Source organism: Podarcis filfolensis, assembly GCF_964270895.1.
Source record: "Podarcis filfolensis genome assembly, chromosome: 1".
NCBI classification, from domain to species: Eukaryota; Metazoa; Chordata; class Lepidosauria; order Squamata; family Lacertidae; genus Podarcis; species Podarcis filfolensis.
Window position 1 is genome coordinate 12,034,680 of NC_139604.1, and position 27,288 is coordinate 12,061,967.

Consider the following 27,288-nt stretch of genomic DNA (forward strand, 5'->3'; position numbering starts at 1 on the left):
TCATGTTAATATTCTGTGAACATATATAACACCTAGGACCACAGATCATACAGAAGGTCTTGCACTCAATTCTTGTAATCTTCGCATAGGAATGGGAACGTGAAGTGCTTAACATTGCTGCTTTTATCTTTCAGAGAGTTGCACTGATATATGGCTTAGGTTGCAATCAAATATGCATTTAGCCAATAGTAAACTCAATGGTGCTTACTCCTGAGTAGGCATGTATATAAGATTGCATTATTTTCCTCCATCCCCTTCAACCAATGTATAATAATATATACTATCAGTCTCAGTTCAGTGCCATGTAACTTTATATAGAAGTTTTGCGTTTTGTTGCATGAAGATTAGTCTCATGTAATAGATGCTGCTTCACATTTGGGAAATATTATGACAGAGCCCTAACTCAGAGATTATATTAAATTAATCTAATCTAAGTAACTAGACTGAATTAATAAAAACTCTATGAAGAGAACACAATTAGTCCAAGAATTAAATAAAGCTTTCTGAAGCTGATTATTTTAGGAGCAGTTATTTAATTTCAAAGGTTTTTTCCCAAAGAACAGTCAAAATATTGGCCCAGATATAGAGGCAACACAATTGATATTTCAGACTCTTTTTTGAGACTTGGGTTACACGGAACAATCTCACCACTTTTAAAAGAATCACACTGGTTTCCCATGCATTTCTGGGCACAATTAAAAATGTTGGTATTTGACTATAAAGCTGTACACAGTTTGAAACCAGGACACCTCAAGGATCCCCTTTTCCAATATGACCCCACCCATTATGCAAGGCACCACTACCTGTGGAGGTTAGCCAGGCAATGACAGTAAAGCAAGCCTTCTCCATAGTGGCACCCCATCTTTGGAAGGCTCCATATTGTTCCATGCACCCATTTCCTACTCCTGAGCTCATGCAAATATAAATTATATTATTCAACCTGGTTTTGAAAATTCGTAATGTATCTTTCTTTTATTGGTTGCCATTTTAGAATTTGAGGTTTGGCCGATTGATTTTATCTCTTTTAAATTGTAAGCTCCAAATTTAAATGGCTTGTTGCATTTTTTAATGCCTTCCTGGTGTTTGATTTTGCAGTGGTTTATTGGATGTTTTCAGCTGAAATCCTAATCCGCTAATATTGATGCTAGAGAAGAAGAAGAAGAAGAGGAGGAGTTTGGATTTGATATCCCGCTTTATCACTACCTGAAGGAGTCTCAAAGCGGCTAACATTCTCCTTTCCCTTCCTCTCCCACAACAAACACTCTGTGAGGTTAGTGGGGGTGAGAGACTTCAAAGAAGTGTGACTAGCCCAAGGTCACCCAGCAGCTGCATGTGGAGGAGCGGAGACGTGAACCCAGTTCCCCAGATTACGAGTCTACCGCTCCTAACCACTACACCACACTGGCTCTCAGAGACAGTGGAGGAAGGGTAGAAAGCAGCACAGGTGCCTCCTTACCAGCCTCCACTGGTGGGGGGGGTGCAGTCCACTGAGGTGAAAGTCTAACCTCTGCACAAGTGGGCGGCAAGCTACTGTTGGTAGTTCTCGCACCAACAATAACCTACGCAAAGCCCCATAATCGGTTATTTGGGGACAGGGTGCCAGAGGCTTTGGATCTGTAGGCTCTGAAGCCTTGTGGATCCCCACAAGGGCTTCAGCTGTGCCCATCCTGGAGCTGGCACCACAAAAATCGGCATAAAACCATCCCCTCTAAGTTCTGCTTTACTGGCAGGAGGAGGACAGGGATTTGGATCCAGTGATGACTCCACTGCTATGATTGTCACTGGCCCCAGTTAGGATTAAAGGGTAAAGGGACCCCTGACCATTAGGTCCAGTCGTGACCGACTCTGGGGTTGCGGCGCTCATCTCGCTTTATTGGCCGAAGGAGCCGGCGTACAGCATGACTAAGCCACTTCTGGAGAACCAGAGCAGCGCACGGAAACGCCGTTTACCTTCCCGCCGGAGCGGTACCTATTTATCTACTTGCACTTTGACGTGCTTTCGAACTGCTAGGTTGGCAGGAGCAGGGACCGAGCAACGGGAGCTCACCCCGACGCGGGGATTCGAACCACCGACCTTCTGATCGGCAAGCCCTAGGCTCTGTGGTTTAACCCACAGCACCACCCACATCCCAGTTAGGATTACTCTGTTACTATTTACTTTTACTATTTTTAAGCCACCTCAGAAACATTCTTTTTTTCAAAATGGCAGGGTAAAATATATATATTTAATTAATGAATGAAACAGAAACTATTGTTAAAATGTGCATTTGATTTTAAACTAAAAACATTTTAATGGTTCCATGTAGCAATTGATATGCACTTTTGGTCAGGACCTATGTAAGAACATAAGAAGGGGCCTGCTAGATCAAGTCAATGACCCATCTACTGAAGCATCCAGTTCTCACAATAGTCCACCAGATGCCTGTGGGAAGCGCGCAAGCATTTGAAGTACAAATGGTAAATTTCATTAAAATGTATCATTGAAATCAATCTTTTTCTAAATAATGGTTGAAAATTGCTCGTAAAGTAAGAGATGGATATGGATGCCCCAGGGGATGGACCGTGGAAAGGAAAATGTTAAGCTCTGGTATAAAGAGGGAGATCTTTGCTCTAACTCACATATGGATCTGGTCTGCATCTAGCTTCAACAGGGAACACCACAATTCCAACTCTGGGAGGGGCAAGATTCAGTGACAGAGAAACAAGCAGAATCTGTCTGGTTAATTGTAATAAGCAATATTCCAAATTGAATTGGCTGCCATTCAAAAAAAGGACTTCTTTAAAATGCTTTTCTCCTCTGCAAACTACAACTTCATGACATATAAATTAAACATACATACACACACCGACCGTACCCTCCAAGGAGCCAAGGTAATCACTTCTAACAGTAAGGCATATGTTGAAGAAAAATACTAAAGGAGGAGACTTCATTGCTCCAAAATCCCGAAGGACTTTTTTCCCCCCTTTTGCTTGTATGCATCTGAGCTCAGATGTTAATACAATCAATCCAAGGCATTTTATTTGAAATCATGACCATTTAGTTGATGAGAAATGTCCCCATGCAATGGAGAATGGATGAGATGGGCAATGCATCCATCAACAACATACTTGGAGTGATAACAAAAGCAGGGGGAGAAGAATTCTGGAGATATGAATGAGCAGCCATTCTATCTGGCTATAGCAGAGGGAGAGATGGGACTGCAGAGCCTCTCCATCAGCTGTGCTGAGAGACCAGGATCTTTTTGCTCCTCTTCTCTTGAACTCTTTTCATTCCAGCTGGTCCTTACAAGACCTACATTTAAGAACTAGTGTCTCAGTTTGCTTTTTCCTCCTCCCTCCCATCATTCATATAGCCCAGGATTGACGAAGTCAACTATTTGAGCTTTATAAAGAAAGCACTGTTTGGCTTCTCTTCAGTCATTCACAAAAATCCTGCAAACCCAATTGCGAAGCTACTCCTTATCTACAATGGAGTTTCAGGGTGAAAGAAGTTACATATTGCATTTGTTGTTGCAACAAGTTCTTCACACTTACCTTCAGTCACTCCCTGCAGAAAGAATTAGCAAAAAAACCAAAAAGACCACCCTAAAACTTGTATCCTAAAAATGTATCATAAGCAAAATAAATGTGACTCTATACCTGCCTTGGTGATGCTTTGCACTGCTTATCCAGAAGCAATCATGTGGTACCATTTTAAGGTTTGTGGAATATTTTATGCTGCTGTTTAGAATGCATGAATAAATACTCCATTCTTCATATGAGAGTTACAGAGGTGGTCTCCCTCAAATTTTAGAAATCCAGGCATTGCAGTGTACTGACATCATATGGCATCACAAAGTCACATGACTTTTAAAGTGCATAGTGACTTTTCCCTCTATAATCATCTTGTTAAGAAATTAAACAAAGTGAATCAAAGCTGCCTATTTATGAACCATTTGAAAGTCTTCTGCTAAATACTTGCATTTTTTAAATGTCCAAGATACTACTCTACTTGTTTTGCTGAACATGGGCCTTTAGACCCACACAACAATTCAGTTTTCTGGGGATTGAGAGGGGTGGGGAGTCTGTACAAAAGGACAATCACAAGTCTACTTTACACACCACACTTATAAGTGTACACCTAAAGAATACAAAGCTGAAAACAGAAAGCATGTTTTAATAAGCTGTGTTCTATAGATACATGTCAATAAATCAGGAGCCAAATAATCACATCCATAGCCCCATCACTAACCGAACCACCACATCCATAGTCCCATCACTAATACAGAACCGGGCAAAAGGCATGGGTGGAGCATGCTCCTATTTCAAGCCTAGTGCTATCTAGTGATGGCAGTGGGGCCTGCTGAGCATCCAGTGGACCCTGAACTGGCTCAGACTCTCCCCCAGAACACCCCATTTAGGGGCTTTCCACAGGCTGATTGCCACCCAATCCAACACACAGGGGTTTGGATTGCAGGGTTGGGGCTCACCCACACTTCTACTTATCCCATGCCTAGAAAGTGCTGGTCTGAGTGGTTTTCCACTTGACCCGTGCTTGCTAGGGACAATCCGGGTGGTTTTCCCCTGCCCCGCTCTGTTCCCAGGGAAAACTTGCTCTTTAGCTCTAAATTAGAACAAATTTTGTTACGGCATAAACTTTTGTGGACTAGAGTCCACTTTGCCAGATGTATGGTTTTTTTAACCAGAATCTCAAAATGCATCACAAATAATGTTTTTCAATGCCACTCTTATTGTAACAACATTACAGGTTACTGTCAAATTACCTATTTATTTATAAGGATGAAACACTAAATGCATGTGACTTGCATGCGGGGGGGGGGGGTTGAATTGCAACTGCTTGCTAAAACAACAATTTTATTTTCACTAAACAGTGTATAGATTAATAATTTATTTCAAGCCTTAGAAAAATTAAGTAATAGTAAAAATGTAAGATTGTCTCTATTACTCAGTTTGCGACTTGGCAAGCCCTCTTTGCCCAGAAGTTGATCTCTGCCAGATAATGTTAAAAATCAACATTTTTCCCTCACCACTTCTCTTACAAGTATTTCACAGAATTCACACAGGGTGCTGAAAAGCTACAGATTTGGAAAGACAACACCCTGGTAACGGCTGTTGGGATGAACAACGTATTTGCCATGGGTTTCCATTGGGAATGTAAGTAGGAAGTATCTACTACTTAGTCCACTAATGATTTTTGTCTGGAGCTGAAGGAGAACTCCGCCAACCATGCTTATGCAATAAATATATTCCAAAAACAAAATATGCAAAGGGGGGGGGGAGACAAAACTAAGAGTCATGAACGGCACACACATTCTCTTTCAACCTCATGCGTACAAAGAAAAAAAAACGGTTAGAGATAACTGACCAAAAGTATTGTGATAGAGTGAATAGTAGTTGTCGTTAGCCCTTGTGCACTGCTTTCTATGACTGTGTACACGAGTAATGCTGCAAGCCTTTGGAAAACAGCTATGCCCAGATACCAGAGTTAACACACACTATCACTTAAAATTATAGCACACGTACAAAACTTCAGAGCTTAAAATTATATAGCAGCATTCTGGCCCTGGCCAAACTACTATGTTAAAACTTCTCTGAACTCATTTGAGTAAGAATAATGTACAATTAACATGAAAATATAATGAGCAGAAAATATGGTAGCTGAACAGTATTAAGACATTATTTTCCCCAGTGCAAGACCAACCTTTTCCCATACTATCAAGTGTACAAAGATATTTAAAGTAGTAAGCCTTAAGTTTATCTTAAAATTCTAAGCCATCCAACTATTTTTAAGCAATCTGTCAGGGAAATGCCTTTTAAATATGCATGTATTTAATATACTAATCTGGTGTTCAGCACATAATCAAAGTTACTTCAACAATAATTTATTTTAACATTACAAACTTGAAATATACTCAGAGTCGCAAAGTGCTTTCATGTTCTTTATTCAGCTCATAGTGGTGAGGAGGAATGAATGAAAGTCCCCTCAAGGTATCTGCTTTATATACATTATTTACACAATGGGCTGCACATGATTGGCTAATTCCGGAATTCTACTGTAAGCCAATCAGGTTGTGGATTCACTTCTATCTGGAGCATGATTGGGTGGTTCCTGCCAACCAATCATACTGCTGCATTGTTCTAGGACCAATCAGACTGCTGCCTTTTGGATCCTATTGTTCTAGGACCAATCAGACTGCTGCAGTTTGGATCCTATTCAACTCAGTACATAACAAAACTGATTTTATAATAAAGAAAAAGCCACAACTTAAAATTTTCTCTTCTGCGCCAACAAATACATAGATGTCAAGTATAATCTTGCGGTAAAATAGATACAAGGACACCTGCAACATTCAATGAGGCTGAATGGGAACTTATGAGATTGTTTATAAATGGCTGTATGATTTTTCCTGAAATGATTTTCTATCTTTGTTTGACCATCAACAACTCTGGTTGTGCTGGAAAACAGAAGTGGGTGTATGTGCTATTGAAGAGTGACTGAATGTTTTTAAACCATTACTTGACTAGACAGGATGCTAATAAAGGTGACTCTTCAATCAGTGTTCATTTGACACTAAAATGAAAACAGTATAAACAAAAATAAAGGGATTTAACAATAGTACCCTTGTTGAACTGGGGGGGAGGGATCCCTGCTCTATCAACTGCTTGGATTACATGGTTAACACTTGAGATATAATTTCCAGAGAGCAAAGTTTATTATGGCAAGAGCTTTCATAGACAAGACTTCATTTGCATCTGATGAAGTGAATTCTAACAAAGTTATAATGTCATAGGCTTTCATGGATTAGTCTTTCAGATGCCACTTGAGATACAATTTCTTTATCCAGGCTCCGGTCGTAGTGTTATTGTGTAAATAAAAATGACTGCGGTATGCTGAAGCACTCACACATTTTTTCCAGACTCATTCTCCATCTCTCAGATTCTCTTTACTGTACATGAACAATTATCCAAAGACATTGAGCTCTTTGCTATCGCAAAATCGGGGCGGGGTGGGGTAGCTGTGGCTCTCCAGCTGTTGTCGAACTCCAACGGCCCCAGACAGCATGGTCAATTATCAGGTACTGTATATAGAAGCTGTAGTCCAAGAACATCTGGAGGGACACAGGCTCCCCATTCCTGGGCTGGATTGTAAGAAACTCTGGTTCCAATGCCAGTTCAGGGCATTTTTTCTAAGCAGATATAACAGGATGAAAAGGAAAATTGTGTGAAGTTTAACCCTTCTCCGTAACACTGGGAGGAAGGAGAATATAACAAAGACATACAAACTAATCTAAGAAATAAAATATACAAATGTAGCCCCATGAAAACATTTCATGGTTTATTTTGCTCCTTTCTTCTTATATTATTACATTACAGCCTATCTCTCTTCCCCCTCCCTATTAAAGTGGGGTAAACGGATGAAAAATCTGGTATATCAAAATACAATGTTTCCTTCTGTTTCTTAATTTTAATTTTAAAATATTGCCTTTCTATTTATAAATGTGAATGCATGGAAAAACCCCATAGTTAGGGGAAAGTGTGCCAGGGCATAAAGAAGACGCATTAATCCCCTTTCAGCTTCCTTCTTTACCCCACACCTTACTCCAGTCCAGCGAAGGAGATCTGCATTGGAAATGGACATCCAAGTGTTGATCTCTTTAGCTGGATCAGGAACAGGCTAAAACGGGATGCAAATTAAATATGCATCCAAGCAGAGATGTCTATCCATTGAAAATACTGAAATGTGATTAGAGAGCATCTGCACTCAAATGCACGTTGGGGTGTGTATCCAGTTTACGTCCTCTCACTTCTGATCCACCCATGTCCTTGAAAGCCTGATTCTACATGCAGAGCTTCATGGACCAGAGTACACAGCTCCATGGACAACCACTGCAGCCCCTCTTCTCAGGGGACAAGCAGGGGGTTTATTATGTATTCAGTGCGTACCCTGCAAGACGTTCTCAACAGCTGTATGTACTACTCGCATATACAGGGTGAGTCTGTATGTGTATTCTGTATCCACAAGGCCTCTTTTAAAGGACTCACCCTGTATAACCTTTGTATGTGACAGCCTGCATGAAAGGAGATAATGATAATTCCTATTCAGATGTGTCTTCCATCCAGGAATTTCATAATATGTGAAGCAGACTTCCCTACAGAGATAAACGCAATTGCTTGGGATAGCAAAAACTCTTCACTGAGTCACTTAAATCCACATTTAATTTCTACCTAGATAGAAACATCATACACCTGACCTTAAACATTCCCATTAGTACTGTCTGAATAGCTATATTATCCTTTACCTGCAGGCAAGTAGAACAAAAATCAGGACACCCCTCCAGGAGGTGAAGGTGCCAGTCTCACTCACACTGCCAAGCCCACCACAACTTCCCACCTAACTATTGGATCCTCTCCCCTGCACCATTCAAATTCTGTCTATTGAGACATCTAAACTGTGTCAATGGAGACATTTCCTGTCAGTGGTGATAGCTCAGAGGCAATGTAGGAATATAGGAAAAGCCTTATACTGCGTCAGACCATTGGTCCATCTCATTCAGTACTGTCTACCTTGACACGGGTGGTGCTGTGGGTTAAACCACAGAGCCTAGGACTTGCCGATCAGAAGGTCGGCGGTTCGAATCCCTGTGACGGGGTGAGCTCCCGTTGATTGGTCCCTGCTCCTGCCAACCTAGCAGTTCGAAAGCATGTCAAAGTGCAAGTAGATAAATAGGTACCTCTCCGGCAGGAAGGTAAACGGCGTTTCCGTGCGCTGCTCTGGTTCGCCAGAAGCAGCTTAGTCATGCTGGCCATATGACCCAGAAGCTGTACGCCAGCTCCCTCGGCCAATAAAGAGAGATGAGCACCGCAACCCCAGAGTCGGCCACGACTGGACCTAATGGTCAGGGGTCCCTTTATCTTTACCTTTACCTTGACTGGCAGGGGCTCTCCAGAATTTCAGACTAAAGTCTTGCCCACCCCCATCTAGAGACGCCAAGGACTGACACAAACATGAACTCAGTTATTGAGAACCTTTCCCCAATACACTCATAAATACCAGATATTGGTGAAAATCAACATGGGAATATTGCTGACCTCATGTTCTGCTTGTAAACTTCCCAGAGAGATGTTTGGTACCAGCCAACCAGAAACTGCCTTCTGGGAAAGATTGAGACAAGCAGTTTGCCTATGACCGCAAACCAAGTATCAAAACTGAAATATCTTCCCTTCTTAACCCAGCAGCTCAGTCATATCACCTGAGTTTCTATTCTCTCAACTCCACACCTCATTCAAAAAAAGGTACTGAAATTTTGAAAGGCATTTGTCCATGGAAAAAATAGCATACAGTCCATTTACAGATAGATGGTGAGTTGGAAAGTCAGCTTATATGGTAAGCAAATGCTGCAGAAACTCACAGCAGCTGACTGTATAGATGCTTCACAGAGGATGGCTAGAAGTAAAATGTTTTTAAAAGTGTGATGTGGTGGCAACTACTAACATTAGGCCCCAGAATAAAATGTAGCATTTTGCCTTACCTCCAAGTATTTTTTCTAAGTCACTCCAATGTGCGTAGAAGCATCTGGATTAACACAGAGCAGTCTCTGGACCATGACAGGTACAAAATATGCAAGCCAAGAAAATAAATGTTTAACCTGTTAGCCTAGCTACTGTTTCCTAAGGATGAAACAGGCAGTAGCCTATTTGAGTCCATCTCTCTTCCTCCACATGAGTTCCCATATACCTCCCCTAGTGAAATGCTCAGCAAGTGTGTGGGTCAGTGAATGAAGCTGCATGCCTCCATAAAGCACCCTTTCCTGGGATCTCCTTCCCTTTGTAGATGCCAAGAATGATGCCTTGGCTGCTTAATTCAGAATGTTCCACATGTTAGCTCACAACATGTTAAGCAACTGTGTTAACCAAGATGGATAGTGCTGTCAAAGAGGAAGCTGGTTCAGCATGACAGAAGCAGTGGGATATAGTGACCTTTATATTCAAAAAGAAATGTCCTTAAAATGGCATGAAGTGGTTCTTTTAAAACACTTTTCTTGCTTTTTTATGTTTGGTAACTGAGTGCAACATCGCTAGACTATTACTACACATACGCTTTATTTCCAGTTAGACCCTTAAGCTCGCTCATAAAGCTGGTGATGATTCATATTCTTTATCACACTGCTTTGATTTTTTAAAATCATTCAAAATTCTGTTTTATTAGTAGTCCATGTTCCAGGATACCTAGATTTTATTGACAACTGAAACTCTTACAGAATATATCCAAATTTGTCAGGTGCATTTTTATAGTAAATAATGAAAATACTGGTTTGTGCCCCAAAACTATTTAAAAACCACTTGTGGTCCAATTCTAACCAGCTTTGCTAAGCAAGAATGCCTACTGAATTAAGTGAAATTAATTTGCAAGTAAACATGCTTAGAATCACAGCCTTAAATTAGTATAACTGTGCAAACCATCCAAATTATTTATATATATAAAAAAGCAAAGACCAATGATTTTTATTGACTCAAGAAGTATCATTCCACTCCTTTATAAAGAATCTACTAAAATGCAGAGACAAATAATTTCAGCAACTTCCTCTTTTTAGGGTGGGGTGATGCTGGTTAGGGCTTCAACATTTCAGCTGCAATCCTAAAAAGTAGAGTAAGTCCCGTTGGACAAAATGGGACTTACTGCTAAATATACATGTAAAGGATTGTACTGTTAAACAATTAATCGTTTAGATTAACTGAATAAACAGTACCTATGGTCTACAAAAAGGTACTGTGAATAAATTGGGTAGCAGACTTTTAAAATATATATTAAAGTACTTCTAAAGCTACATATTAAAATAAACATTCTCTCTTTTCTCACTCATGGAAGCTCTGGAGCCAAGTGAGGATTCCCAGGTAAGATCCTCCCTCTATTGTGTGGGCAGGTAATCCCTCCCATACCTGGCCTGGTCTCCTTGGCAACGCTTCCCCCAGGTGGGATTGGACAACTGACTGAGGTAGGCGGAGACCTCCAGGTATCCCACCTGAGGGAAGGCAAAGCCAAGCCTATGCTGTTGGAGCCGCTCCAGATCTAGGGGCTGCACGCGTCCACGCAAAGGGCGCCCCCCGTTTTAAGCGGGGAGCGGTCATTTCTCACTCATGGAAGGCAATGTCTTTTCTAATAGGATGCCGGCTATAATACACATATACATCTATACATCATCTAAAAACTAAGTATGCTTCTTGTCATTGTTTTCACTCATTCAATTTATGTAAATTTAATCAGTAATCAACTAAAGCTCATGGGAACAACCGAGATTTCTTTAACTGGGTGACAGATCAGAGAGAGAGAGAGAGAGAGAGAGAGAGAGAGAGAGAGAGAGAGAGAGAGACAGAGAGAGAGAGAAAGAAAGAAAGAAAGAAAGAAAGAAAGAAAGAAAGAAAGAAAGAAGACATTAAAATTGTAAGGGAATGTTCAGCTTCTCTCCAGGTAAACGCATATGCTGAAAACAAAAGCTGCATAACACATAAGGTTTAAAACATTCATCTGTTACAACAATTAATATATTCAGTTCTGGACTGTAAGTTTAAAAGTTTGGCTTTGTTTTTAATCATTTTTTCCTTCATAGAAAGGTCTCTCAAATCTAGTATTTTTATAATCTAAATCTAACCAGACAACTGAAGTAGATTTCCTTAATTTGTCTCACTAATTGTTAGGAAGCAATCAGCTATAAAATTTCTATTGGAGGAAGAAATTATTGTTGTTGTAAAGTCTTTATATTTATCAGGAACATCTGCTAATGGCTTGGTCTGCATATCATATAAAGCCAAACTTTGGCTTAGCGTGCATGTGTGGGCTCCTGACAGTGACTTTACTCATTCCAGTCCTTTTTGCTGCCACCCCCAGCTAAGCCAAGATTTGGCTTAGCCTGGACCCATGGTGATGCCCTCTCCAAACTAACCACATGTTGTACCCAAGAACAAACGTTGGTTAACAGCTCATGGTTAGATTGCAGGGAGCTTAACCATGAGCCTGGGTTAGGATGACAAACTAAGCCAAATGCTGGCATAGCTGAGCTTCGCACAGCAGAAAAAGGAGCAAAGTGGCTTTTGTTCAATGGGATTTCCTCCATGTAATGTAAGCAGATTTAAGGTTTACTATTAGCTTCCTTATTTGCCTTTAGAATACATCCTGAGACTATGGAAGAACTTACTGCATGCTAGTGACGAAACAATCAAATACTTTTATGCAGTACCTTGTGCCTGAGCAGCAGAGCTGTGAGAATATCCGAGAGCCAGGAGTGCTGTCTCCACCAGCTGACTAAAAAGCACATCTTTGCGAACCAGAACAAACTCTGCATGTTCTTCTCGATTATCATATTCGAGAGAAGTGTCCAGCTGCTCCACCACACAAAAGACAGGAATCATCAAACCTGGAGGGGAAAAGATGGTTGAATCCACAATTAGAGACCATAGCTATTGGATCAGACCAAAGCTCCGGGTAATCCAGGATCCTAGATGCCTTTGGGAGGCCTACAAGCAAGTCCTAAAGGAACAGCCCTCCCTTGCTGTACACCCAGAAGCACCGAGGTTTCAGAAGTGCACTGCCTCTTAAGCGTGGGATTTCCACTTAGCTAGCAGACCTAATATCTATGGATTTGTCTAACCATTTAAAAAAGCAATCTAAGCTAGTGTTCATCACCAAATTGAAATAGTCTTATCCCACCTCTCAGTCAAAGACTCCCAAGGCAGCTAAAAACGTTTTTATACATATCTATTAACATTATACAAAAGCAGAACAATAAACAAGAAATCAGTTCAAACAGCCATAAGATCAAATTCCATTAAAATCTAGAAAGAATAGAAATGTTTTAAAGTGTTGGTTAGAAGCAGCTAGGGTGGGCACTTGACAAACCAATAGGGGCGGGAAGCTCCAAAGATACAAAGGTACAACAACTGAGAAGACTACATTGCCACCTTCAAAAAGACAGAGACACTCTGAGGAGCACCTTCCAAGAGGGTCTGAATAGTCAAGTAGGCTTATAGGGAACCAGGTGGTTTTTCAAGTACACAAGGCCAAGCTTATAGGAATCACCACCACAGAATAACTGTGAACTACATGGAATAGTTCTTTTTCTCTCTTTGCTAACAAAGCACACACAAAAATCCTTCAACATTTATTAAAGATTAATAAATAGATTATGAAAAGGTCTTCAGAAGGAGATTATGTCATTGAGTTGTTTCAAATAAATCATCAAGCACATTATAATCATTATCACTTTGCTCTAACCACTAACTTCCTAGGTCCAGTTTACCATAAATCAAGTATATTATTCATCATGTCTATAGTTTTTAATTGTGTAAAAGTGCTTTTCAATCCTGAAAAACTCATCTTCAGAACAATCCAATTATATACACCACTAATTTTCCTACTTTACATATAGGGAATTAAAACTGAATTAGCTAAAAATACCCACAAAATATATTCCTGAAACAGGACATGAGCTCAGGCTTTCTAATGCCTTAACACAGGAATTAGCAACTGGTACCCAGGGCCAGTCAGAACTTGTGTCACCCCAGGGCATCTGTGTCTGGCAGCAGCTACAGCAAACAGATATTTTAAAATTTCCCACATTAACCCCAATAAAGCACTTGTAGGGAATTTAAATGGCTGTCTGTTCTTGCTGTCACCAAGTAACTACACAGCCAGGAGCTTGCCAGGATCAGAAGGGACCCACCAGAGGTTATTTTGTTAAGCAATCTCCCAGCCTTGAGCACAGGCCTGCACAACATAAGGTGCACGGCCAACTGCAGTCTCCTCTTTGACATTTGCTGCCTCCTAGGGAATTCCAACTACCCATGGTTTGCTGTTCTTTCCCACCTCTTTCTAGAAATATATAAGCTCTCTCAAGCTCATAAAAACCTGGAAATATAAGAATGTCTGCATCACTATATTTGCATTGCTTCTCCTCTCACTGGATTCAATGGCTCCTCCTGAAGTTGGCACCAGTTTTTTCCAGTTTGTTGCAGTCAACTATGCTGCACAACCCACATGTATCTCAGGCACTGAGGTACATCTGAGAGAGCAAGTCTTGTGTAGTGCTGCCACCAAACTTAGAGAGAAGAAGCAGAAATAGTGGAGAACACACAGAACAAGATGACTAGAAAAGGTGTACTGAAAAAAGGGATGGGGAAAGAAAGAAAGCACTCTAGCATGTAAAGAGAGTTGGATAACAGAGCAAATGAAGGGGGGGTAGGCAGAAAAAAGGAGGTAAACAGAGAATGGGCTGAACACATAACACAATGGCAGCACAACTGACATGTGCTGGAACAAAATGAAGTGAAGCCTCAGGCTTACACACTTTCCCCGCTCTTCTCATCCTCCCACAGATCTGGGAAAGACTGGGTCAGTGTTTCAATCCACTTTCCCCCCATCTGAGATTGCAGTGGTTTATCACAAACACTGGTCAGTTTCTAAAAAAGAAATTTCCAGCCACGCATTATAAAGCTTGGTCAATGGCTCCCTTACTTCTGCTGCATGAAGATATACTGTAGCTTCATGCTAGTAAAATGGCCAGTGAAAAGTATTGAACCATGAGATGCTACCTTCATTTGGAATGGAGATGCTCACAATGCTGATTTGAGAACCTTGCAAGAAGAGCAACTAATTAGGCAATGCTCCTTTGTTCTGTCATTGCAATATATCATATTTGTACTCCCACCTTTAGCCCTATGGCATGAGAGGTTGCCTGCTCTCCTAATTCAGTATGAAAATCAGCAGATGAAAGTAGGGAACAACATAATTATTTCTTGCCAGATTAAAATCTATTTCAAAATAAATACGTTTTGCACTCTAACAAGTGTCACTTACTCCCATACAAAAGCTTGGTTCATTCTAACAGTGCAGTATTACAGCATGTGAAGCCCATGAAAATTATTAAAAATTGGGATTGTATGATGATGTAGTAAATATTTTTTGTTAGTCCTCCCACATCCAGGAAAAAAGTTTTAAAAAGCAGGGGAAGGAAAAGTAATTTGTCTAGAAAACAAATCTTTTCCTATTATAGTGAAGGTAAATGGACCCCTGACCGTTAGGTCCAGTCACGGATAACTCTGGGGTTGCAGTGCTCATCTCGCTTTACTGGCCGAGGGAGCCGGCGTACAGCTTCCAGGTCATGTGGCCAGCATGACTAAGCCGCTTCTGGCGAACCAGAGCAGCGCACGGAAACGCCGTTTACCTTCCTACCGGAGGGGTACCTATTTATCTACTTGCACTTTGCGGTGCTTTCGAACTGCTAGGTTGGCAGGAGCAGAGACCAAGCAATGGGAGCTCACCCCGTCGCGGGGATTCAAACCGCCGACCTTCTGATTGGCAAGCCCTAGGCTCTGTGGTTTAACCCACAGTGCCAACCGCATCCTTTTCCTATTATAAACAAGGCCAAATTTCACATATGAGGATGTAATCCAGCCAAAGTTAGCTTTTAACAGACAACAGGAAAGAAAGCTAAGCATATCTCTAGCTCTCCCACTAAAATCAACGGAACTTAAATATGCTTAACATTGGCATGATCTTATTGAGTAATTCTATGTAGTTGTGTTCTCCAAGTGTTACTAGTATCAACCCTTTCCCTTTATAATTAATTCAACAAAGCAGATTAGAAGAAACATAGTATCAGTAGAATGTTATCAACATAGTGACTGAACATTGACATTCATCATGCATACAAAAAAAAATTATTAAGCTTTGCAGATTTACTTAGAATAAATCTCACTAAGCTCCGTGAAACTTGCTTCTGAACAAACTTTAAATTCCACTTGCTTTTTCTTTTTGTGTCACAAAACTTTACTGTACCCGATTAAATATAGTTTGTTATATATTTACTATGTTCTAGTCTACATCCCCTTTGTACAAAAAGTGAAAATTACTGGTTACTGCAGTATGAGTCTTGGGCTCATGTACTATCTAACCCCTCTCCTCTGGTGCAGTTGTGAGAACATCAAAAGCTTCCATTTCCATTGCTATTTATTTACAACATTATATTCAGAATATGCAGACCATAAAAATGGAATTCCAAACATTAAATGAGCACTGACTACATTTGCTCAGACTCATCATCAGGATATTACCTTGTACCCAATTACATCTGGGAAAGAGTCTAGAAACTAGATAAAAAGAATTGGTTCTCAGTACAAAGCCTGTCCCAGCTTCCTAATACAGCAGTACTCTTCAGTACTGTTCAGGGAAGTTTTTAACGTGTGATATTTTACTGTATTTTTTGTTTCTATGGAAGCCGCCCAGAGTGGCTGGGGAGGCCCAGCCAGATGGGCGGGGTATAAATAATAAATTATTATTATTATTATTATTATTATTATTATTATTATTATTACTCTAATGGCCACTCAAATGAACTGGATTGTCCAAGCTCTACAGTACTTCAGATCCAGCAAACTTTTCACATCAGAGGCACCAGCTTGTGAGGGCCATTGGGAGGGAGTCAGTGTTGCACACCTGACATCAGGACATTGAGAGGAGCTTGGGGAGAAGCTGAACGGGGGAGGGGGGAGCACATGACTTCAATGGCCGGCGGCTCCTCCTCCACCACCTCCTGGCACTACCAGTAGAAGGCCACTTCCACTCTCCTTCTCCTCTTCAGGAGGAGGAGGAAGAGCTGTCCACTGGAGCCACACTGTGCTTGGCTCCACACTTTACCTCCACACTTTTTGGACATGGGGGTAGCCCCCACACCAAAAATATTCAGGGGGCCAAAAGGACTCCATCCCCAGGAGCTGGTGCCCATTTCACATTTTTGTAACAGAAAATTTTGCTGTTACTATGTTGAAGCCTATAGTTCTGTAGCTCCTGCCAACCTAGCAGATACAGAAGTGGAAATGTTTGCCTAAAGAGAAGAGATGTTAACAACAAGAATTTGTAACAGGGTCTCAGTTTGGAATAGGAGCAGAACCTGAAGATGCCTCAACTAACACCACCATCACCAGTGTGGCTTCCTTAAATGATTGCCCAAAATCTATCATAGGTGCCAACTCCCTGAAGCTCTAAGTGCCCGAGCACCCACAAAATTCCCCATGAAGGGGCCAGGCACCCACTCCTGTCATCTGTTGAGTAAGTTATCATGCCTTATCATTTTTCTCATAGGAATTCTGAAGGTCAAAATCATGTGTTTTCCATTAAATCACACCTACCCGTTGCTCTGGAAATACAACAGCCAGAGATTGTACTGGCAGTCCACTGCAATGCTGGTCCACATTTTGACACATGACATTAGGGATACTGTCCCACATTAGTCCCACTGAACTCAACATAGCATACTTCTGAGTAGTCATGGATAGGACTGCACTATACAACAACCAGATTACAAAATTATTTGGGTCAACAATCTGTAATATGAACAAGTTATTTATCAATTGGCAAATTAATATGGTTGTCATATTATTTGAACAAGTTTCAAGTTGAAACAAATGCTATGTGTTTTCTAAAGACTCTTCTGTCTATAAAAGCCAACACAAAAAGATAATCACAAGCCAAAGGTAGATTGGGAGAGCATAGGAATAAAGGGGATACAACAGGCTCCACATCTCAGGAAATGATGATTTTCCTGTTTACTTCTGGGGGGGGGGAGAAATATAGTCATCTGGTGTCTAAGCCAGAATCAGAGAGGGTAAAAGAACTGACTAACCTGCACTAAGTAGATAAGAGGGCTGGAGGGGGCAATAGAGGGCATATAGAAACTTCTCAATACACCCTTAGAGCCTGTCATTCTCACTGAATACATATAGGCCAGAGGTGAAGATGGAGAAATGACTGAGCAATGTAATCCTATGTTTCTAGGTGTTGTATCCACAGAGTCCAATGGGTTTGACAGAGAGGTCATGGCTTTAGTTGGAAGAGATGAGAAATACAGACATTAATGTAGTTGGCTACATTCAGGTTTTACTCCTTTTTAAAAAATACACTTTCAGTGCAATTCTGTACATGTTTACTCAGAATTAAGCCACAATTCATTTAGTGGGACTTATTCCCAAATAAGTGAGTCTACAATTGTAACTTTAATGTAACTGAAATGGGGGGAGTGTTTTTATTTCTAGTATCTTTAGTGCATGTGTAGTTATAAGAAGCAGCCAAAATCCAAGGCAAGTAATAATTCATTTTGTCCAGTAGCCTGATATTGCAGTCCTATAAACCTGGGAGTAAAGCTCATTTATCCAATGGGATTTGCTTTTTCTCCCTTTGGTTCCCCCCCCCCCTGTACTGTAAAAGCAAAGAAAAACACAAAACAACTCAGTAAGTACCAAAACAAAATGGACAAAAAAAGGTAAGACAATAGGATGGCACTTGTTAGTGAAAAAACACTATTTCCTAGGATAAAGAGAAAATTCAGTGTAAAATGATTAACTCTTATCTTCTATTATTATTAAGATTCATATATTTTCTACCACAAAGCAAAGAACCTGTAAGAGCCAAATGGAGAAGAGTTATTGCCTCATGATCACAGTTGCATTGTCCACCACAAGTAGACAGTCATGCATAGCACTGCATAGTAAGAAAGTGACAACACTGTAAATGATAGTCTCAGTTTTCCTAATTATTTCATCCCTGATCAAAAGCAACAGCAATGTTCAGCTGTTTCAAGCTAATCAACCTCACAGACAAGCCATAGCTCTTTTAAAAAAGCAAGCTCATAGACAAATGGTTCACAAACTGAAAAGTTGCTGCTCTTTAAGATACTGTACTGTCCAACACATACTTCAGTATCTGAGAAAACACACACTCATGATTTTTTCCACATGACTAGTGCAACAAATCTTGTTACAGTACTAGCTCACTCTCTTCCTTCCCCTCACCCATCCTCTCTCTCTCTTTCTCTTTCTTTCTCTCTCTCTCTCTCTCTCTCTCTCTCTCTCTCTCTCTCACACACACACACACACACACACACAGAGAGAGAGAGAGAGAGAGAGAGAGAGAGAGAGAGAGAGAGAGAGAGAGAGGAAAATACTGTATATCCAATAGTTCCACTCAGTTGATAGTAGCAATATTCAGCAATACGTCTCCCACCTACAACCCTCCATACTTCCCTCACCAACTCCAGAAGGTTGCAAGATGCTCCAAAACAAAATCTGGGGGCAGAGGAAATTGCTAAAAATTGCATGCCACCCCAATCTGCTAACAGAAGCCTTACAATCAGCTGAGCTACAACTTTGGATAAAATACATCATTTTAAAGAAAAGATAGCATACATATTGCTACTATCTTTATTTTCCTCTGAAGATGTAATTCCTTACCAGGAGAAAAAAAAAAACCCTGTCAAACCCAACTTTTCCATTTATGTTAATGCATATTAAAAAACAAAACATAACATAACTTAGTTATTTCTTAATACAACTTAGCCATTTCATTTGTTGTTTTACAAATATCCCACACTACTATATATAATAACATGAACTAATGGAAAATATACTAATATTTCACTTCAAAAGAGTGACGCCATTTTAGAACTAGTACCTTAGATGTTTTTATAAAACCACCTATTTAATACATACTAGTGCTTTTGATGCCTGCGGCATTTTAAAAAATGGTTCAGGGTGAGAGAATTAAAGAGAATTCCCTGCACAGCTATAATTTTTAAATGCCAATTTCTATGCCAGATTCCACCCACAATTAATTTTAATGGTCACGTTACAATGTCTTAAAAATGAAACTACAAATAGACCTTGTACTGAAATATTAGGATGTCATCATATGTAAGTTTACAGTAAAAGCTTTTTCCAAAAGGAAGAAAAGTGAAGAAACTACTGTATTCACATCTTAAGAGACTAGAAAACCCTGTTGATTTTAAAAGGCAAGTTTAGTGAATTATTATTATTAGCGGATTTTTCTACTATACAATATATTATATTGCAGGGTTGGAAAAACCTTTGGCACTACAGGTATTGTTGGACTAAAATTCCCATCATCTCCAGCCAGCATGGCCAATGGTCAGGGAGGATAGGAGCTGTAGTCCAACAACAAGTGGACAACCTGCAGGACTGAACTACCAAACTGCCGGGCCACAGAAAGAGTTTGATATAGACCAATTCTTAAAAACAAATGGACTACAAAAAATCTCTCAAGAAAACAAGCTAATGTTGAACCATAAAATTACAGAACAGGAGGTAGAAGGTGCCATCCAGAATATGCAGTTGGGCAAATCTCCAGGGCCGGATGGCCTAACCTCAAAATATTATAGATCTTTGAAGGATTGGATAATTCAACCACTAAAGGAGGTCTGTAATGAAATTTTGGAGGGGAAAAAAGCACCAGAGTCGTGGAAGGAAGCCTATATTACGCTTATACCGAAAACTGAGTCTGAAAAGACACAACTTAAGAACTACCGCCCCATATCCCTGCTCAATGTGGATTACAAAATATTTGCTGATATTTTGGCTAAAAGATGAACTACCAAACTGCCCAGGCAAATACTACGTCCTGGCTCCCACCCAAGAAATCCAGACACAGGTGTTTTACCTGAAAGATCAAAACAAATAGATCTTTATTCAGGCAAGTGATGGCACAAGCTCAGTAGCAGACACAGTGCACTCAGGAGGAAGGCAGAAAGTTCAAAACTGCAGGGAAATGACAAAGATGGCCCACCAAGTTTCTCCATCCCTCCTGCCAAGCTTTTAAAGACAAGGTATGACACGTGTGGCGCTGTGGGTTAAACCACAGAGACTAGGACTTGCCGATCAGAAGGTCGGCGGTTCAAATCCCCACGACGGGGTGTTCGGTCCCTGCTCCTGCCAACCTAGCAGTTCGAAAGCACATCAAAGTGCAAGTAGATAAATAGGTACCACTCCGGCGGGAAGGTAAACGGCGTTTCCGTGCGCTGTTCTGGTTCGCCAGAAGCGGCTTAGTCATGCTGGCCACCTGACCCAGAAGCTGTCTGCGGACAAACGCCGGCTCCCTCGGCCTATAGAGCGAGATGAGCGCGCAACCCCAGAGTCGGTCACGACTGGACCTAATGGTCAGGGGTCCCTTTACCTTTACCTTATGACACGTTCACAGGCTCTCTTGCCTTGTGGGAATGTTGAGTTTTCAAGTGCGCACTCCACCAGGGTGGGTGGGTCTGCTCCCATCTGCAAAGGTGGCACCTGGTTCCTGGCAGCAGGACTGCAACAGCCTCCCCACTCCAGTGATCAAAGCCCTCTCAACTTCGCAGGAAGCTCAAGAGCGATAGCTAGCATCCCTGCTCCTCCTTCCAAAGCAACTGAAATGGAAATTCCCCTCTTCACCAATCCAGGTCCCACAATTCACACACAACACCCCACACACATTCTTTTCATCTTGGTCTTCTATGGGGGCCTGCTAACCCAAGTCCAAGAGTGTTGCTCATGATGTACTGTAGTTTGGTGGTATTTTAACTTGTGTAAATAATCCATGAGGTCACAATGCTCTCATATCATTGGTGCCTAATTATTTATTTTTAACATGATATGACCTCAACAAAGGCAAGATTAAGGGCCCCTTGCTTTCCATACCCGCAGGAATCTGGGTATGTATACATGTATACACACTTTGTTTAGCAGCAGGCACCCTCTGCTCTATGCCTTAAGACACTATCACATTTAAAAACTGAAGCCTTTTATGGATGTTGTGTGCTTTGTTAGCTGAATTTCAGTTGAAATAAAATTGCAGCTGTTTAAGTATCTCCTACCATTCTAATAAAAACCAAGATCTATTTGCTACAAAAAATGTAAATAATGGTTGATTACAAAAGTACAGAAATTTGATTTCATTGTTCCAAAACAATCAACGTTATTTGGTTTTGCAACTCATATCCTTTGTAATAATTATTTTTAAATGGTGATTTCAATCAGGGGTAGCTAATCTTTTTTAGTCTAAGAACAACATTAGTCTCTGACCAACCCTCTGGGTGCCACATGCAAGGGGTGGGTATGGTCACACACAAACACACACACAGGTAAACATACACACAGGGACACAATCCTGTGCAAATCAGCTGAGGGGGCAATTTACTCAATCAATCTGAGGGAGGGAGAGATTTACAACTGCATTAGGGCCCTGAGATTAGCACACCCTACCACTATGTCTACTTTTAAAAATAACTTTTTCTCACTGCCACCAAAATTGGGATGGGAGGCAGAAAATTTAGCTGAGGGGGCTTGTTCAGGCTCCAAAACTAAGGGTATTTTATTTTATTTTTATTAAACTTCTATCCTGTCTTTCTTCCCAAAAGAGCACACAATGGGAAAACATGGTGGTAAAACAGTACAAGTAAAAATAAAATAAAAACATATTTAAAAACAATTAAGGACTTCTAAAAACACTCCTGCTTTAAATACTTGATTGTATTTGACCAATGATGACATAGCACCCAGAAGTAAAACAGAACCTAATGAAGGCATATAGCTCATGAGAAGGAAATGTAAGTGAAGTGATGAAGGGAAGCACTCTTAATTTAGAGCACTGTAGGCCATTTTAAATGCAACAATAAAGCATGATTTGGAGCATGTTGGTACAGTCATAGCTTGATGGCTACAGAGCTTGATCATTAGGCTATAGACAGAAATGTGGAGTGGAAGATTTTCCAGTGCTAGGGTTGCTATACTTTGAAAAAGGAGAACATATTTACAGACTTCTACGTTTAACAACGGATTGCTATGATGACTCTCATTTTAAATACCCCTACTATATGTAGGCTATAGAAACTGTGGTATATTATTAGTAGCAATGTTCTTAACTTTAACGAGCCTGCCAGAGTAGAGCCGTGGGTGCCGCAATTACAAACGCCCATGTGACCACAACACTGGCCTACAGCCACTGTTCCTCATTGGCCCTGGGAAGAAGGGTGCAGACATGCTGCAGAGTTCTCCCGTTCCATTCATGAAAAACAAGGGGTGGGAGCACGATGCATGGGGCTTTTAAATTTGTTTCTATTTTAACAAATTATTGGGATATTGTAAACAAACAAAAAACCCAAATAAAAAAACCTGGACATTCTGCCAAATTTTAAAAATCCTCCCGGACAGAAATTTTAATCCTGAAAAAGAGGTGTCCAGAAAAAGGAGGACATATGGCAACTATCCAGTGCTTTATTCTGTTTTATAAATTCATTAGTAACAATCAATGGGTGCCAACTTCAAATAAAGCGTAGGCAAGCTTGGCCGTTTCAAAGTTTTTAGCTTTGTTTACTGAATACAAGTAAAATAAACATGCTAAATTAGTTCATGCTCTAGGGCATCAGAAAAAATTCTGATGCAAACTAAAAAACTTATGGTGCAAATTACATTAATTATATTAATTTGAAAAGAAAGGTTTTCTGGGATTTTTCTCTATCCAAAAATTCCCAGAAAACCCACATCATTGGCCTTAGCACATGTGTCCCCTACTCTCTTTACATACTCCAATTTTCTCCCTCGGTTCCAATTTAGTGTCAAACCAGAGTCTGCCATTACATCCAAAGTTGGGCAACCTATCCAAGGGAAGAAAGAAGCACACAAGCATAGAGCTTGATCACTTAATGCCATACTACGATTTCCCCATTATTTCATTTCTATACCGTTTTATATTTTAAATAAAAAAATCTCAAAGCACTTTTGTTATTACATATAAACCAACCCTATTAATATATTCCAAATACTAATTATTTTGCTTTGTCCCTTGAGTTGCTTCTAAGCCATCTGAACTGTATGGTTACCAGGGTCTGGCCCGAGGTTGGAAAATAATTCTTTTTTCTTCCTGCTCTCCTCTCACCATTGCTCCCAAGCTTATGGCTGCCTTGGCACAATTCAGTTATACATATGTAAACTAGGTTATATTACCTAACAGAGAAAAAGGGAAACATGGGAAGGCATCAAGAACAGGAAAAGAAGGGAGGAAGCCTCCAGGTGCACAGAAGTTTATTGAGTCCAATGCATATAAAAAATAAATCCTCATTCAGGGGCACTCTTGTATACTTTACCAAGGTGAGTCTTAGCCCTGCATGCTGATGGTGCCAAGGGTGATTCTGAAGAATTTATATTTAAAAAAACTTTTTACTTCAAACATACATCTCTGTATTTGCTTATCATTCACTATACTCTATGTCTACTTACCCAAAATGCAAAAAAAAAAAGCAGCCAAACATTATATGGCAGCTACTATAATCAATTTCCAAGACTATTACCCTATTTTCCCTATAGGTAGAATGGTCTTGCAATAACAGATGTTAATAATATTCATTTCACACCATGTTCATTTAACTTTTGAGAGTCCTTGAATTTGCAAACAAAGGTTTATTAGTTAACTTTTCATCAAAGAATTTGAAGTATTATTACCTTTCAGTTCTATGCAAGCTGAATGAACAGCAACATACATATTGCAAACTAGGATATGTACATGGATATTAAGAAAATCAATTTGCTGGTGTGTGCATAATGCTGTTGCTTGTAGAAATATCCTCAAATTTACTGTGACTAGTTTGCTCACAAAGTACTGCCATTATGATTTGAATCATCTGCACAATATACTAACAATTCTGTTTCTAGACTCCAGAAGCTCCTAGCCTGAAATGTAAGGATAAATGTTCCATGAGATCACCTTCCTACTATACAACCTGCTTTTATTTCTGCCTAGTCTCCACCTGAACTGTGCTATAAAGATCTTGGATTACTGTACAAGGAAATTGGTAGTCTGAAAGGCCTCATTTTACATCACAAGTAAAATATGGTTCTATACTCTGCCAGTTTAGGAACCAAGGAACGCTACACTAAATCATATTCTGAGCCACCGTATATTCTGCAGTCTAAACATCCAAATGGGAAGGCTCCTTTCTTCCTAATCTTGCCCTCTCATGGCACCATTGTTCTAAGCGGCAGGAACACTTAAAAGTCAATTCAGGAAGAAATCAGCATATACCTCACCTTTCAATATCTCCCAAGTCAAATACATAATTACACAATCACTCGTAATATATGGTTCATTGTGAGACTGCAAGGAGATTGAAATAATAATTCTGAGCAATCAAACAATGCATTAGGTTGTATGGATAAAATTCAAGCTAATTTGGAACCAACAATAAATTCAGATCAAACAAAATGGATCTTGCAAAAGAAATGCAACAGGAAATCTGAAAATGGATCTGGGAAAATGCTTATAAACTTTCAGGGGAATTTCCACACATTATTATTTAGTTAGTATTTACACCAACACAATTAAGCACAATATCCCCAAATGTCAGTGATAAATGTTGACACTCTAGGGCTTTGAGGGCAATTTTTTACATTTTCGGACATACCCCTAGACTAATACATTGAAATTTGGCAATAAAAGAAATCCAAAATACTACTGGATATAACATTACAAATGATCCTCTTGTAATTTAAAAAGGGATAGTATTGGAATATAAAAGACTCATCTCTCAAAAGCAACATGTATGGCAATCTCTTAGGAGAAAAGCAAACGCTATTGATCTGATATTGATTAATAGTTTATAAGAATTTGGGATACAGTATGCATGTCCAAACGAAAACACAGCAAAAGTCAGAGAAAGCAGGCAGCAAGTTGTACATTTATAGAGAAACTGAGCCTTTTTATTTTGTATTAGAATAACGAAGTACAATAAAGTACAAGATGCACTACATCCTTATGTGATATTAATAGAATCTGTTAGTAATAAGGTAGCTCTAATATCTTTCATTTTTCCTATTTTATCAGAAATAATCACCATTTATTTCCACCACAACACTTTTGTTACGCTGTATGATATTGGTAAATTATTGTATCATAATTGAATATTGCACGTATTACAATTTTCTGGTGTACAGTTTGGCAAATACTATTTTTAAGAGACTGGGGAGGATCATGTCAGTTTTACGGGCTTACAGAGTTCAACAAACAAACAAGCCAAAGCTTTCCAAACTGTCTGTCGAGACACGTTTGTCTGTCGGCTGCAGTGTGTAGGTGTGTTGCGCGAACGCTCCCCTTGCTCCTTCTGGAGCTGGAAAAGGGTTAGTCTAACCTCTGGTTTGCTAGTAAAACTGAATTACTATGTCATGAAATGATGCATGTCTAAAAAATGTTTCACCAACATGAAAAATTTGGAAAGCTCTGAAATAAGCAAACACACCCACTGTACTGGGAACCTTGCAAATAACTTCATCATAACAAAGCTTACAGTTTGCCAGAGACCTTACTTTATCCCTAATTATTAATTCAGTTGATCTAGATGCAGGACTTGTTTATAGTCACCACTCTGAAAGCTTTTCTTCTATCCCCACAGAGGAAAAATGCAGGTAGTCACTGGTGAAGAGGTCAGCTGAATGCTACACGACAGGCAGGCCCAGCTTCAGTACTTCAACAGTTTGCAATAGCATACTAAACTGGGAACTGAGGCCATTAAACTGGGAACTGACGCCACTCAGACAACAGCTTTCACACTGTACATTCATGGAGAGAAAGGTTGCAGTGGTGGGGTGGGGAGATGGAGCACAAAAAGTAGCTGCATGAATTAGGACAAAGAGCTGAGAAAAGTGTACAATGGTTTACATCCTAGTTGCTCCTCTGTTTGTGTAATAAGGATAAGTTTTTATGAACTCTCCATCCATCTGTAGCTTGCTGCACCAAATCCTGTACCATCCAACAACCAGGAGCATATTTTCAGGGACCTGGGGAGGGATGGGTAAGGCAGAATAGCCCTGTTCCATGAATGTGAATTATTTTCCATTCATGGAACAAAAGTTAGGATCCAAGACACATTTTGGGAAGAAAACTTCACTGTCTCCACTACTCAGATATTCCTTCCATTTCATAAAGCTGGCAGATGACAAACGAATCAAGTTGTAATGAACAAAGGGGAGGGGGAATTAAACTGGCAACAGGAAGTGCTTCCTCTCACTGAATTTAAAAGGCATAAGCCCAATTATTTCACCTCTACTTTAAAATCTTAATAACAGCAGTTACTAAAAACTTGTCCATGTCTGTGAGCACAAGTCGCATATTTTCCACCATAAATACAGATTTTAGCTAACAAGATGAAGTAAACTAAACACCAGTTCAGTTACTCTGTATTTTCTCAAAGTCTAAAAATTGGTAGACTATGTGACAGGTCCATCTCATTTTTCTTAATGATGTTTTTATTATTCTTTCACCCAATTAAAACAGAAATGGATATTGCATCTTCTGACTGTATAATTGTTATTGTAATCTGTTTTCGATCACTGCTTGGGAAATTGGTCCAAAACAACATAAACTATCCACAGCCTCAAAATTCAAGTCATTTTCTTTTACTACGACACTTAAGGAGACATCTATCATGTTGC

General features: G+C 40.0%; 1 protein-coding gene across 1 annotated transcript in view; it reads right to left on the minus strand.

Annotated features, from left to right (window-relative positions):
• Positions 1 to 27,288, minus strand: part of SATB2 (SATB homeobox 2) — a 118,431-nt gene that overhangs the window by 79,642 nt on the left and 11,501 nt on the right. Inside the window, exon 3 of the mRNA XM_083628900.1 lies at positions 12,234 to 12,410. Within this exon, the coding sequence (XP_083485026.1) occupies positions 12,234 to 12,410 (177 nt within the window). The remainder of the gene's footprint in view (positions 1 to 12,233; positions 12,411 to 27,288) is intronic.